Below are 16,010 nucleotides of genomic sequence, written 5' to 3'. Positions count from 1 at the left end.
ATGGGAAAAACATGGCAAAACGTCACATGATGGCAAAATGACCCTGCGTGTTTGACACCCATGAATTAGATGGAGATTCTACATCACTTAAATATTTTGATATAATAAATCACCAAATTGGAAATTGCAAGGACCTACTAGCCAGTCAGTATTACTGTTTTATGTCTATGTCATTTGGCTTGGGGTTTTCTTATCAGTGTTCAAGGACATGATTTTGCCCTTACCTTAAAGTAGACAGGGTCCACTTTGTGCTTGACAGCGTGTGCCTTGCCCACCAGAGCTAACACAGAGGAGACCTTTTCCGAATCGTATATGTTCTCCACCACACTATTAATAGCCCCCATGACCCTCCCGGCATGTTTACGCAGCTGCAGGCTCCTTTCCATCTCTAGTGGATCTTCCATGTGCTTGAATTGGCTGAAGTACTGCTTGGCAGATGGGAAGTTGACAAAGAATCTGCACAATACCGAAAAGAGAAGAGTGATGAGTTAGTTTGGAAAACAATATGTCACAATGTATTTTGAGGTGGTTGGGGAGGAGAGAGTAGTGGAAGTGAAGTGAAATCCTTAAAGTAAGCACTTCAAGAGGGAGACCCAGACGCCATTTTTCCTCACAGCATTAGGGCAGCTTCTACTACAACGTTAGCTTTCCGATGAATTGTAATCATGCCAGCAGAAAAGTCAATTGTTTTTAAGGAATTTTGGGAAGCCAATGAAGCAATATTACATATCGGAGCATTTTAAAACTGGAAGAAGCCTGAACTTCAAGTGATTTTACTGTGGAAGTAAAAAATAAAAGTAAATTTAATTTTATGTGGAAGAGCTGTTAGGGTGAATGCCTATCTCCCATATTTATCATTTTATTTCACCGAGTATCATCAAGAAAAAAATGGCCTGTCTGTTGCAGCTAGTTTGAACCAAGCCTAGTGCTTTTATTTCAGCCAATATATTCCCCAGGATGATACTTTAAGTTTCTGTAGAGATGATTATCCCTTTAGCTCACTTTTAAGTCAATGCATAAAACTCTACCAAGCATTCATTTGTTCACTTATTTTATTTGATGTGTTGTTACATTTTCATATTAGCCTCATATTAACTTACAATAAAAACAGTGTAAGCAATAAAAATGGTATAAACAATATAAATGATTAAGTCATCCAGTCTGAGGACAAGGGCGGTGGGCCAATATATCACAATTTAATGATGAGAACTTTTGGTTCGTGCAAAACTGTGCTTTGTGAGGCAACCCCCCGCAACCCTTTGTTCTGTTTGATTCCAATTTTTTTCAGTGATGTGTGTATAGGAGATGCAGTACTGTTGAACTGGTTGAAACACTAGTCTAGTTCACTTTCTTAACAAACTTTAAGTGTTTTTTTTCCCTGGTGGGACTGGTCTATCAGGGCAACCTGGTCTACCGAATTATGGGGTGGAGCATATTGCTTCCGTTTTCGCCTTTCAGCCCCAATCTGGGAGCTTTTGCAGGCAGTCGCTTTTGCGAAAAACTACTTTTGTGTTAAATTTATGTTTTACCAACAAAGAAATAAAGGGAGACTGGTATAGATCTATTTCAAGCAATTTAGCTCTCATCAAGCTATTTAGCTATTTAGTGGATAATCAGGGTGTTCAAAGGGCATGGCTAGCTGATGAGAGCTAAATAGCTTGAAATAGATCTATACTAGTCTTCCTTTATTTCTTTGTCGGTAAAATATAAATTTAACACAAATATTGGGGGTTTATGTACTAATTGCAGTCATATTCTGTTTCCCCCCCGCAAGAAACTCATGCTGAGGAAGGGGGCACATTTCTATCCTTCCCAACAATTCTGGAGAGATAGGATAAGGACTACAGTCACCAAGAGTACTTCATTGCTGAAGACTTGGAAAAAGATTAGCATGTGAACAAATCAGAATTTCAGTTAAGGTCTCCCCTTCTACTCCCAAATGTATCTTGTCCTCAGAAAGGTTGAAAAGCCTAGAACCATGTGGCACAGAATGGCAGCCATGGCTTTGAGAGTTACTTCCTGATGTTTACACAGTTTGCTCTTCAAGCAAATTCCTAGTAGGCCAATTTCACTCCAGAGACAGGTGGGAGGGAACAACCACCTGGCTGTTTTTGACCCTGACTGATTCCTCCACCCACACATCATGACAGTACAGCCGACTCTTTTGGTTCCCCTTGATTAGGTTGTTCCCACTTGGCCGGTCTCACACAAGAGATTGTCAGGGGAGCCGTGTGAAGCTGCAAATGGAATAACCGTATCTCCTGCTGCCTTCCCTTAGACGTCTGGGATTCATCAGCCTGCCTGAAATAAGTTCTGAAGTGAGAAGACTGCGTGGAAAGCAAGAGGACAGGAAAGATGAGAGACAGAGGGCAGGAGGGGGGCAGGGAAGGGAAGGATAAAGTGCTTTATTTCGCCTTTTGAATATTCATTCATTTTCTTTCTGATCCAGTCCAAATACCTGTCTCTCGAGTTGTTGTTGATAGAAGGAAGGTTGCTTCTCTCAAGGAGAAGAAGCAACCTGGAATTAAGGAGAAACTTCTTGACACTGAGGACAATTAATCAGTGGAACAGTTTGCCTTCAGAAGTTGTGGGCGCTTCATCACTAGGGGCTATCAAGAGACTGGACAGCCACTAGTCTGAAATGGTATAGGGTCTTTTGCTTGAGCAGGAGGTGGACTAGAAGACCTCCAAGGTCCCTTCCAGCTCTATTCTGATTGAAATGTGTGTGAAGGCTGCTGTTAATTAAGTCTCACTCTCAGGTTGCTCTGCAAAATACTCAGGTACAGGCCTGTCCAATGGTTATTTCTGCCAGCAACAATAGGTCCTGCCCATTTTTCCCCCCCAGGATCAAAAAAACAGCTGTCTGATAGATGGTTCCAAAGCAGCCTGCCCCTTTCTGGGAAAAAGATAGCCAAGCAAGTGAGACAAAGTGGATGCCAGATTGGTGTCTTAGTAGAAAATAACTGTTGTATTACGAAAGAGGAAAGGAGGCAGATGAAGAGTCAAAGCCAAAGGATTGTTGCCACCCCTAATATTAGGATGAGCCAAAATGTCAGAAAAAGTATGAAATCTTTGGAAAAGCTTTGCAAGCAAGATGTTACAAAAAGCAAGCTGCCTAGATTAATGTACTGCTCACTAGAGATACAGAATTCAGCTAGGTTACTCAATTGCAAAAGTAACTTTGCAACCTATCCTTGCATTTCTGACCCTTGCAGGTTTTAAAAGCAAATGAAAGCTGCAGTAAGATCATTAGCACAATTCAGTCAGCAACTATTTTGCTCAATAACCGACTTGCCCGCCCCATGGTTGCTAAGTGAGGATTAGCTCAATAATATATTTGTCCCTGTTGTTCTTTCCTTACTATCAGGATAGCAAATCTAACATATATGTTTACTTCTGTCTATACATTGCAGAAACTATGTGTCGAATTTCCCTAAATGATCCTCCCTTTGAAGTTGTTTTCTGTCTGAATGAGTGTGCAATGTAAGTCTAATTAAAAGGCCTTGAGAAAAGGGAGAAGGGTGTGTGTGTGTTCTGGACCTGACACTTGACAATTAAGATCTGGACAAAGCTGGCACACAGGTCACCTAAGTTATTGTGATAAGAGCTGTGCTTTTCCTTCTGTAAAGTATGGTTATTATTTAATTATGGCTTTTTTAGTTTATTGTCATTGCACCTCATACAATGAAATTAAATGCCATCTTCAGTGTGCATTATACATAAAAAAATAAAACACAAATACATATCCTTCACATTCTATACAATTGAATGGAAAACCCCTCATATTGCTTTAATATTGCACTACACAGTAGAATTCAATATAGTTGCTGCTCTGGGGTAGAAGCTGTTTTTCAGCCTAATTGTCCTTGTCTTTATTGTCCTATACCGCCTACCAGATGGTAATAGTTAAAAAAAAAAAGGGTGCCCTAGATGAGATGGATCTTTAAGAATTTTATACATATAAATAAGTAGAAATAAATTTTATATAAATCCTTATTGATAATGGTTTCCTAACTGGTTATGCTAATTTATATGAATGCATCCATATAAATCAGAGCTTCATTTGTTCCTTGACTGGTGCTATATTGCAGGGTTGGTGTTAAAAAGTTTTAAAAAGAAAGCAGAGGGCACAGTGAAAAAAGCTGAGAACCGACTTAAGACCCCTAATTTAATTTAGCATTGTTTTATAGAATATTGCCCTCCCTCCAAAAAGCATGTAATATAAAACTAAATAAGTTATGTTGGGTTATTGATATTTGCTCTTTAAATAGGAAAGAAACCAGCCAGCACATGGCGATTATGAGGAATGCATAAAGATACAGAAAAGTATAGAAAAGTAGGAGCTGCAACAACATTTTGCAGTTCTGTATGAAACATTTTAAATTCTAATGCTCTGTTACATTTCTCCTGTCCCACCTCCAGCCCTTTCCCCATCTCTACAGTAGCCTTTCCTCCTATACTGTCCATTAGGACTACATTCCACTTTCCATCCTCCTTAAAATATTTTTGAGGTTTTCACTTTTAAGAGGCTTCTGGAAGGCTTTGCAGATCTAACACTTCTATTGCACAACATGGACAAATAAAATTGATAAAAGGCGCTGTCAAAGTATGAATTCTATGGAACTGCTTATCTTATGAATTCCTTTTAAGAATCTTCTGACAAATGGTTGATAAATGTGTACAAGATGTCTTTTCAAAAAGACCTCTTTTCCTTTGGCCCTTTGAAGATATAGGTTTTGTTCCTGAGATTATAACCTTACGGTTAAGAGTGCAATTCTGTGGTTCCTGGAAGGGTCTATGACAATTCGCCACAGCCAACTCAATACAGCCAACTTGCTGCAGCCAACTAACCATGGGACAACTCACCACAGCCAACTTACCTGGGGACAACTCACTGTGGGACAAGAGTTACACTAATATCAAAGAAATGGTGGGATAGAATCATTAAAGAAAGGATGCGAAAGGAGGGATAGAATGAATTGTGAGTGACAAAAAATAAAATAATTTTAAATTTATTTTAAATAATTAAATTGAATGGTTAAATTATCCCACAGCAAGTTGTCCCTTGGCAACTTGACTATGGTTAGTTGACCACAGCAAGTTGGCTGTGGCAAATTGTCCCATTCCGCTCCTGGAAGGATATCTCAGGGCTGATATAAATTTTGATAGTTGCTTCCTTGACAGTGAAGAATTCTGACCCTAGTGACAGAATTCTGACACAATTTTAGAGAAATCTGTTTTAGTAGCCAATGTGAACTCCTGCAATGTGTTCTTCTGAAGCTCTCTAACATCTAAAAGAGGCAAAAGGAGATGACAGTGGACAGTGACCAGGTCTTCAGACTTTCTGCCTAAATTATTAAATGCAACTTCTCTCACATTCTTGGCCAGTTGCTAAAAATATTTTTTTAAAAAGATTATTAACATGAAATATATTCTTTGAAAGATGAACAGTTGTCCATTGTGTCTTACAGAATAAAGAAATACAATAATAAATATTTTTTTAAATGATGTGAGGTAATGATAAATAGCTATTTCATTTGCTCATTACTTATTTACAGTACTCTCTTATTTCTTATCTATTGCTTTTCTACCAATAAGGCATTCAAGGATCATAAGCTTCCTAACAGACAGGAAGCAGCAGGTGAAGCTAGGTGGAATCACATCCGATATCTGTACAATCAGCACAGCCCCCGTCTCAAGACTGTATGTTATCTCCACTTCTCTTCTCTTTATATACCAATGACTGCATCTCAAACGATCCATCTGTTAAAATACTGAAGTTTGCTGATGACACAACAGTGATTGGTCTCATTCGAGACAATGATGAATCTGCATACAGACAGGAGGTTATATAACTTGCCTCGTGGTGTAACCGGAACAATCTGGAACTGAACACACTCAAAACCATAGAAATGGTGGTAGACTTTAGAAGAAACCCTCCTATACTACCACCTCTTACAATACTAAACAACACAGTTTCAACAGTAGAGACCTTCAAATTTCTAGGTTCTACCATATCACATGACCTAAAATGGACACCTAACATCAAAAACATCATCAAAAAAGCACAAGAAAGAATGTTCTTTCTGCGCCAACTCAGAAAGCTCAAACTGCCCAAGAAGCTGCTGATACAGTTCTACAGAGGAATTATTGAGTCTATCATCTGCACCTCTATAACTGTCTGGTTTGGTTCTGCAACCCAACAGGACAGACACAGACTTCAGAGGATAATTAGGACTGCAGAAAAAACAATTACTACCCACCTGCCTTCAATTGAGGACCTGTATACTGCACGAGTCAAGAAGAGGGCTGTGAAAATATTTACAGACCCCTCACATCTCAGACATAAACTGTTTCAACTCCTTCCCTCAAAACAACGCTATATAGCACTGTACACCAGAACAACTAGACATAAGAATAGTTTTTCCCCGAAAGCCATCACTCTGCTAAACAAATAATTCTCTCAACACTGTTCAACTATTTACAAAGTGTACACTACTATTACTGTTAATCTTCTCACCACTCCTTATCACCCCTCCCCTCCCACTTGACTGTTTCCTAATACGATTTGATTGTTGATTGTACCCTATGACTGTCATTAAGTGTTGTACGTTATGATTCTTGATTTTTAACAAATGTACCTTTTCTTTATGTATACTGAGAGTATTTACACCAAATTCCTTGTGTGTCCAATCATACTTGGTCAATAAAGTATTCTATTCTATTCTATTCTATTCTATTCTATTCTATTCTATTCTATTCTATTCTATTCTATTCTATTCTATTCTATTCTATTCTATTCTATTCTATTCTATGCTGTAAAAAAATATGAAACCAATTCTATCAGATATCTTTGTTGAATGTAGTACACAGAAAACATGTTCCGTATCTCCTCCTTGGTCCTATTGGTAATGATTAGTGTCTCCTTAAAAGTTAGAGGCCTTCCTGAATAAAAAATATGAGTGTTCTCAAAATTGGAGAGCACTTCTAAATCTGATTTGTTTCTTAAGAACTGTGAGTGGGGCAAACAAAATAATATTCTGCTCATGAATGTTGTTAATTTGTTTCAGGATCCAAGTTATTATTATTGGGAAATCCAGACTGAAAGAAATAGAACCCAAGATAAAAACTGTGCAGTTGGACAAGGAGGTATTGCTAAAGAAAGATATCATAAATTTATGGATTGTTGTGTCCTTCCTTAACAGCAGAATTTGAGAAATTGTTGTATTCAGAGGAAAGATTTCTAGTAGGGCTGAGAATATGTTTTCAGTTTGTATGTCTTTGAAATATAAATCTCTTCTGCTGGAAAAGTGATCTCAATATTAAACAATGTGGTAATATATTTATTATCCTTGTAATCTTTCCAATATTACTTCTGAAATATATTTGGCATGCGAAATTCTTGGTTCTCTCTGAGCTTGGTGATCTTCTTGTAGACATTTCATTATCAAACTAGGTAACATAATCAGCGCGAGGAAGGAGTTGGGTTTGCTCTTATTCTTGTATACTGGTGGTTTGCCTGTCAATATTGGTGGGAATGTTTTTAGAGGTTCATTAATACATTTGCCAATCTGATAAGATAATTTAGAATGGAACCTAGTAAATCTGGAGTTTGGAGCAAATGAAGCAAATTTTAATCCATGAACACCTTTAAACAAGAATCTTTAACCACAAATAAGACCTTAAAGTCATGTCTGTATGCATATTATACTAAAGCCATTGTGTATAAAATTATGCCCTTTGGAGTATCCTCATTCTCTCTGTATATGTGTGTTTTGTTGATGATTCTTCAAATCAATCATCATTCCTGATGCCTACATGGACAAATCTCCTTTTGATAACCTTTTTAGAAATAATTTGCCAATACCTTCTTCAGAGGCCAGAGGAAAAAAAAATCACTGGCTCAAAGTCACCCAGTTGGCTTCCTGCCTAAGGGAACACTTACTTTGACACAATGACATCAAGATAAATAGGATAATAAGGATCAATAAAATATCATTGTTTTTAAGTAATTGTGGAACAGTTGGATGAAAAATATTTATAAAAGCTTTGCTAATGAGGAGAAAGCCTTATTTCAAATGAGGAAAGAGTTGTCTTTCATTTGCTTGCTTGTTTGTTAATAAAAAGGGGTCTCTGTTTCCACAGTTACATCAATTAAGAGAGAGCGGGAGAATTTTCTTATGAAGTCAAAATATTATCCACAACTATCCTGCGCTGGTCAACCCCTATGCAATTGTTGCCTTTTATAATTGAAAGAAAATAATTTTCCTCGTAAATGACTAATGGCCTGAGAACAACAGACGGCTCCAACTATTCAGTAACTATGATGCTTAGTATTTTATTTAAATGTGCACAGTGGATACCGTTCAGCATAATAACAAATAAATTTCTCAGATAATACACACGCCACTTAGCTTGTATTTATGGAACATTTTTGGGTTGTGCCTGTTCTTTAAATAAATACTGTTACGGAATTGTAGAACAGCCACTATTTTTGTTACCAGCAAAAGTTCTAACGTCTGATCAGGAAAATAAGTAAAGGAGGCTTCAGGGACAATATAACTTGACAAGAGTTAGTAAGCCCTATTTGAAATTTAATCATTCCTTTAAGATAGCAATTTTAAAAAATCACACCCAGCTCAGCTCCCAGGATTCTTAAACCATAGGTATGCTTGGGATTTTGAGAACCTATAAGAAGTTATTTCATAAAATGGTTATTAGTCAGGAGGACTGTCACCAAATTGTAATACATATTTTGCCAAAGAACAAAGTGGTGCAGTTTTCCTCATCATTCCTGCCCCCTCAGCTCACTTTTATATTTTGGGATGGAGAAGATGGGGAGGATATTTCTGGGGAAAGGACTTGGCTATCAGAAGCCACTTTTTTATTATTCAGAAATGTCTATACCAAGACAAAGGCATTTTTTTTTTAGGAAAAAGATTGCTACCCAATAGCTTTCTGTTTATCTTTTTTTTTTTTATAAGGAAAAATCTTTAACCATAAAATCGGGTAGACATAAAACAAGTTTAGGGTAAGTTAAGAAAAAGTATTGCTGATCAGATTAATCTAGGTGAGAGGATGAATTGTTTTCAGTGTGAATAAACTATTTTTCAGGCATTTTAAGCCTTGGACTTGGGTATTAGTCTTCCCTGTTGGGGGTACATAGGAGGAGTGTGAAGATTTCTACTTCCACAAATTCCATGAATTTCAAGATGAGATCTAACCTGCTTAGCTGTTTTTAATTCAGTGTTCTAATTTATAGGGGTTTCTTGTATATAAATTAACAGGAAAAAACAATTAGTCATCAAGGCCCTCCATGATGTCACAACAAAGGCATCTATAGGATTGTACTGTTGCAAAGTAAAATCTGCCCTTTTATACATGTGTGTGACATCATGACACATTATAAAAATGTGGAACCTGCATTGCATTGATGTGAGGCTTTATCATCTGCCTCCCCCCCCCATAGATGCCACTATACTCCAATGAAGCAGAAGTGATGGATGATAATATAAGTCATAGCACAACATGTGGCTTTTCATTCTGGAGTCCTTTCCCATTTTCCACTGCCTCATTGACTAGTTGGCTGATTTCTAATTCTATGCATGACACAAAAGTTTGGTCGGAAGGCAAGTAAAAATTCTCAGTCTCTAGAGTTATATAAAGGAGGAAAACAGTTAATATGTTTAGATCTGATGCTCATATTCTAAGCCATAGTTTAATTTGACAATCTGGACTGAATCATACTCCCTGACATGATGGAACATGCATATCAAAAGTGGGAAAATGCTGGTTTCCCAATGTTTGATTATCAGAACTATAATAGTATGGTTTCCAGTAATAAGTAACTGACAAATAAATCACAGTGAAACTTCTTTGTTAGGTGTCTGAACAAACCAAAGATTAACACTGCATTGTAAGTGGCAGTAGAAATCCAGCTGACTAGGCATTAGCCAATTGTAAACACTGTGGTTAATGTTATTGTCCCAGAAGAAGACATCTCAGGTCCCTTGGGTTCAATATCTGGTGAACAAACTAGCCAATTTTGGGGAGCACTGGAGTAATATTGAGAAAACCCACTGATTTTGGGAAGCTGGTGAAAGCCAAACATATAGCATCTCTTGTTTTTTTCATGTAATCTGTTGACAAGATCTATAACTCTATTTCTTGCTGGCAAATTAAAATATTTATTACTCTTATTTGATCTACTAGCCTATCTAGACATACAGGTAAACATGCTATAGATTCTCTCTTTCCTTCCATTGTTTCCTCCTCCTCCTCCTCCTCCTCCTCCTCCTCCTCCTCCTCCTCCTCCTCCTCCTCCTCCTCCTTCTCCTCCTCCTCCTCCTCCTCCTCCTCCTCCTCCTCCTCCTCCCCTAGATTCTTATGCCAGTCTCCAAATGGTAGAGAAAACATGGAGACCTAGTAAGGCTGCTGTTTGTCTTTTTCTGAGCACTAAGCCCTTGCTCTTGACCTTATGTAGGCAACTGCTTGTCCTTTCCATAATTCTGTTATCTTGATTTTAGCAGCCCTGCTTTGATTGATCAAAAGCTTTCAAAGATATTCACCTCAAAGAGCAGAAGCCACTGCTGTGATCCGAAGTAATTACCAATCTTACAGAATCTTGTGCTCAATAACCCTTTAACTATCATAGGCAATCTATTCCATGAAACCCAGGTAATGACCATCAGATTCACTCTGTTTTCATTATTCCTGTGGCTATGGCCAGAAATTGAAATATCCCTTGTTTCATAAATCTGACTTTTCATTCTGTGGTTCCACAGGCCATCTCTTTAGCTTCAATAGATGTGAATAGTGTGAGATACAGCATACCTTTAGTCTAGGCCAGGAAACAATCTGGAAATAGTATGATTTGTTTATTATTACATCTTTCCTTCAACACCTCTCATTTTATCTTTATCTCAACCATCATATGATTTCCCCCCTTCTTCTGTGCCTTCCAGTCATTGTTCAATGACTGAACAATGCCTGGATAAGTCTCTGCAGTTTTCTTGGCAAGGTTGTCCAGAAGTGGCTTGTAATTGCCTTCTTCCTAAGGCTGAGAGAAAGTGACTGGCCAAGGTCACCCAGCTGGCTTTGTGTCTAAGGCAAGACATGAACCAGATGTGGTATTAAGCAGGTTCTGACCAGTTCTGGAGAACTGGTAGCAGAAATTTTGAGTAGTTCAGAGAACCAGCAAATATCATCCCTGACTGCCCTACTCCCATCTATTCTCTGCCTCCCAAGTCCCAGCTGATTGGCTGGGTCTTCTTTTGTTGCCCTGCACAGGAGAACGGAGCTGGAAAGCAGGTTAGTGGGGTGGGGAAGGAATGGAGATTTTGCAGTAACCTTCCCTCTGGAGTAGGGTGGGAATGGAGATTTTACAGTATCCCCTGTCACGCCCACCAAGCCATGCCCATAAAGCCACGCCCATAGAACTGGTAGTAAAAATTTTTGAATCCCACCACTGATGGCCTCCCAGTTTCTAGCCTGGTATCTTAACCACTACATCGAAATGGCTCTTATGTGAATTTGGTTGAACAAAAATAAAGTGACTGGACCCAAATTATTCATTGAGAGCTATTGCCAAGTGAGATCTCCCTATTGGTATATTAATAGCATAATCATTATACAGTACTGCATTATAGGACTTCCCAGACACTGTGAAATCATTAAAGTGAATAAGATACATAATCACCAAAGGGTACAAATTAAATAATTCAAAAAGAATTTCAGTTTTCCTTCTGCTCTTTGCCCCCTTGCACCAATTCCTTTATGTAAGCATTTGGTGTCTGAAACCTCGAGTCACATGTTTCTCTCACTACATGTTTACTGAATACAAATCAGCTTTGATCTGTGAAAAACTGATCTAAAGCCAGTTTGGGAATGTTAGACTGGTTGAGAGGCCATACTGATGGTTAGATATTTGCATATTTAAAATATTAGTTCATTCCTTTCCTGATCATTTACCAGTGATTTGTTTTCTAAAGGGTTTCTGCACAGTTACGGCAAAGAAAAACCTCATAATAAGTATGAATTTAAGCCAAAGAGAGGGAGAGAAGAAATTGAAGCTTATCATATTGAAACATTACTAGAACTGCCTGGTATTTAAACACATGGAGCTTACATAATCTAAAATGACTAGGTTCAAAATATTTAACCTTTTATAAAACAATTACTCTATATGTTGTTTCTTAGTAATCAATACATAAAATTATCTGCCGTCCTGACTGGATAATAATTCTTCTATCGTTATTCACTGAAGAGTTGCATGTGGTTTATGGTAATCAGAATTAATGCCACATCAATTAACAGAGAAATATGTTCCTTTCTTACAACTGTTTTTAAGAAACTAAAATCAATCCAGAATAACAGAATTATTAATACCCTCATAATCTGCTAAGTAACAGCATTATGAGCTGGAAGAGAAATTTCTACTAGCAGAGAAAATCTTGCACTAGGCTAATGTCCTCATTGAAAGCACTAGTTGTGCTTGTGAAAAACTCCACCAGCATTAATTTTGCTACTAGTTGCATTCCCACCAGTGGGCTCAAAACTGAGAGGCTTGGATCCACTGGTTTCAAAGCTTGTCCGTTCCCCCAAGAGGATGTGATCATAGGTGAGTCAGTCTAAATGGGACAATTTGCCACAGCCAACTCACCTTGGGCTCGCATGTTGAATTCTTCTGGTTTTCAATGGGAGAGTTTTGTTTATTCATTTGTTTGTTTTAATCATTAGAAAAATAAGAGAAAATGTGCCTTGTATGCTACCTCATTTGATAAATTGGCAGGATTTTGGAAGTAGCAGACGATCCACTGCTTAATTTCCACATAGTGAGGAATATTCTTAACACTACTTGAAATTAGGTTCCATTTATATCAGGGGAGAACCTAGCCATGAGTAATATCCCGATGATTTGAATTAGACTAAAGTGTGACTTAGTCTGCCTCCAAGTCAGCTGCATATGCTTGCCTTAACAGTATTTACACTAAGACAATAACAAAACTGGCTATTTCTTATTAAGTAAATGAGCACTTCCCAATACTAAATTTCCTGTAATAGTTAAAAGCAAACAACTTTGTTGCTATTTTTAATGACAAATTCTGATCAAACTTCAGTTATGGAAGTTAACAATCCCTTGCTTTCTGTATCACCTTGTCAGTGACACCAATCTTTGAACACATTGCCAAATATGAGGCTGGCCTGTTTTTTTAAAAGAATTTTTTATTTTTTAAACAAACATACACAAACAAAACATAAAACAAAACCATCTTCCAGTTACATACAGTGTGTCGGTTGGTTACAAGTCTTTTGTGCTTCGTCTCCATAGTCCTCACTTATAATTTGTATAAATTCTCATATTATCTGGCCTGTTTTGGTTGGGCTGTTTTTTCACTATTTTAGTAAAAGAAAACAATGTAAATCAAGCATTTCCCCATGGGAGGAGATATTCTGTTTCGCATGAAGGTTTCTCCTACAAAAGGAAGTTATCACTTATTCAGATCTTGTTTATTTTGCCAGAAATGCTATTTATTCTTTGCTAATATATTTATCCATATATCTATTAAATGAGTCACTTGCTATTCTACTGAACTCAGGCTAATTAATAACTCTTTTGAAGCATAGATACCAGAAAAATACCCCCTCCCCTTTAAAATCAGCTGTATGGCTGAACAGATCCAGCTGAAATCTCAGCTTCAGCATCAGGACTAGAGGGATGTGCATTGAAAACCGTCTGGATGCAGCTACCAACCATTCTGTCTTGAACCCAATGAAATCTCTAAACCACCTTGGAGAGCTTGAAAGAGGTGGGTATTAGGAGGCTTGTCTCATGTAGCTCCTGTCCCTTGGATGATAGCAGGGATAGCATCGTTTCCACAACACGTCGATGCTGTCATTCCAGAAGGCAATAGCTGGTCTTTTTTTCTTGATGAAACATAGCAAAAAAGAATGTGGAAAGATTGAGCACTTATTGGGTCGAACTAATGCTGCCATTTTCATTTTGGCTCCAGTATAGCAGAAGTGCACCTACACCCAGTTGGATTGCACAGGATTTGGGTGGCATAGCATATTTGGAATATGAACTCAGAAGTATTAGGGGGTGTTTGGGGGTTTCATTCCCTCCCCCACCCCCCGGAAAAAAAATAGGGGAAAATTGTCATTTGTAGTCTAATTTATTTTGAAAGGTTCTGTGGGCTATGAAGGGAATGTTGCTTGGTTGTTTTTGGCTTCCAGCCTGTAGTTTTCACAAGTAAAATTAAAATTGAGTGTCTTTCTGGATACCTAGTCAAATCCCAAACTAGCACTGCTCAAGGATCTTGCGTTCAAATTATCTATATCTTCCATATTATTTCAGGATTATTGTTCAGGAGTCAGGCTGTGTAATCAGTAGGGACATATTAGGGAAAAATAGGCAAATTTTACTTAGTCACAAAGCTGAGAAAATCTGCCGTTCTATTTAATCTGCATACAGGTTGCTTATCAACTTGTTGATGGAAGTTCTCCATGCAAGACAATAATGATTCTAGTTAATGCCTAGCGTCTTTGAGTTTAATCTACCCTTTTCTCCAGAGTGAAGTGTTTTTAGTGAAGGAGTACACTCAATGGTAAAACTTGTCTCTCTTTCCTAGAACAGTGAAACGCGAGCCTCTCAGATGTCACCATATTTGAAACATCTCTTACCACAACAGGCAAAAATGAGGACAATCTAGTTAATTTGGTGAAGAAAATGCATGGAGACGTAGATAAAATAGGACATTTATCTCCTTCATATACTTATGATTATCTCTAGTCTTTTCCCACTGGTCATTTGGGATAACTTAAAGAACAACAATAAAACACTAGATTATTATTATTTTTTTTGAAACAAATTTTATTAATTTTAAAGACAAACAAACCATCATTAACCATTGAATACATAAAACCTCTTTCCATTATAAATTTTACAAGTCAAATAAAACATTATTTTATACAACATAATTCTATTTTACACCATTTCCATATGAACATATAAATATCTCTTAGCAAATTTCTCATTATTTCTCTTTACTCTTATTCAATTTCATTATTATTATTATTTTTTCCTATATTTATCCAATTTATAGTTATCATCTTCATTTCTCTCTGACTTGATTACCGTTATTCTCATCCAACATTCCTCCAAGGTTTTATTAATTCTCACACAGACATAAACACACAAAACACAAAAACATAAAACTTCTTTTAAGAAAGTAACTTGGCCCCAGATTACCTCTCTCTATATGGACTTCAATTAAATTCATGCTCATCTTATATACCATTACCTATCTTATTTACCATTCTATATCTTCTATATAGCTTCACCGCTTTTCACTCTTCTTAATTCTATTTTATTTAATTCATTTTAATTTAAGTCATTATACTTGTATCTTTTGTCCATTCCCAAATTATCCATTTATCTCATTCCCTATAGTGAAAAAAAAAAAAAAAAGAATTTCTCCTGGAATCACTAATCAGAGTATGATGCCTTTCTATCGTCCCCTTAAATTAACATTTAAAATAACGTCTAGTATCCAATCTGATTCTGCTTAGTACATTCTACTTACTAACTTTTAAAAAGAAGAAAAAATAATAAATCCAAAATGATTGAATACATAATTAAATAATGAATCTAAATATTGAATCTTGTAACATTCCAATTATCTATTTTAAAAACAAATGCTACAATAATAAATTTATAATAACATCAACACAATAGTCAATTAAACTCTTTAATTAAACTCAATATTCTAAACATTCCCTTTAATATTTTATTAAATTTTAAAGTCTATAATTACTAAACATTTCAATATTTTAATCTTTTTTTAAAAAAAACAAGTTTTATTAATTTTCAAAACACACAAATCATCATTATCCATTACATGTTTAAACCTTTTTCCATTATAAATTTAACAAGTCAGATAAACTATAATTCTGTTTTAAACCATTTCCATATAAACATACAAAAACCTCTTGTCCAATTTCTCTTTACT

General features: G+C 36.7%; 1 protein-coding gene across 3 annotated transcripts in view; it reads right to left on the bottom strand.

Moving 5' to 3' along the window:
- Positions 1 to 16,010, bottom strand: part of CYGB (cytoglobin) — an 84,378-nt gene that overhangs the window by 34,389 nt on the left and 33,979 nt on the right. For all 3 annotated transcript variants that reach the window (XM_087955728.1, XM_026667522.2, XM_087955727.1), the window contains one exon: positions 225 to 456. In XM_087955728.1, coding sequence (XP_087811854.1) covers positions 225 to 456 — 232 coding nt within the window. The remainder of the gene's footprint in view (positions 1 to 224; positions 457 to 16,010) is intronic.

The sequence above is a fragment of the Notechis scutatus genome, chromosome 2 (assembly GCF_049901735.1).
Source record: "Notechis scutatus isolate UNSWTSFEM ecotype Mainland chromosome 2, rNotScu1.2, whole genome shotgun sequence".
Lineage (NCBI taxonomy): Eukaryota > Metazoa > Chordata > Lepidosauria > Squamata > Elapidae > Notechis > Notechis scutatus.
This window is presented reverse-complemented; position numbering and strand designations above follow the sequence as displayed.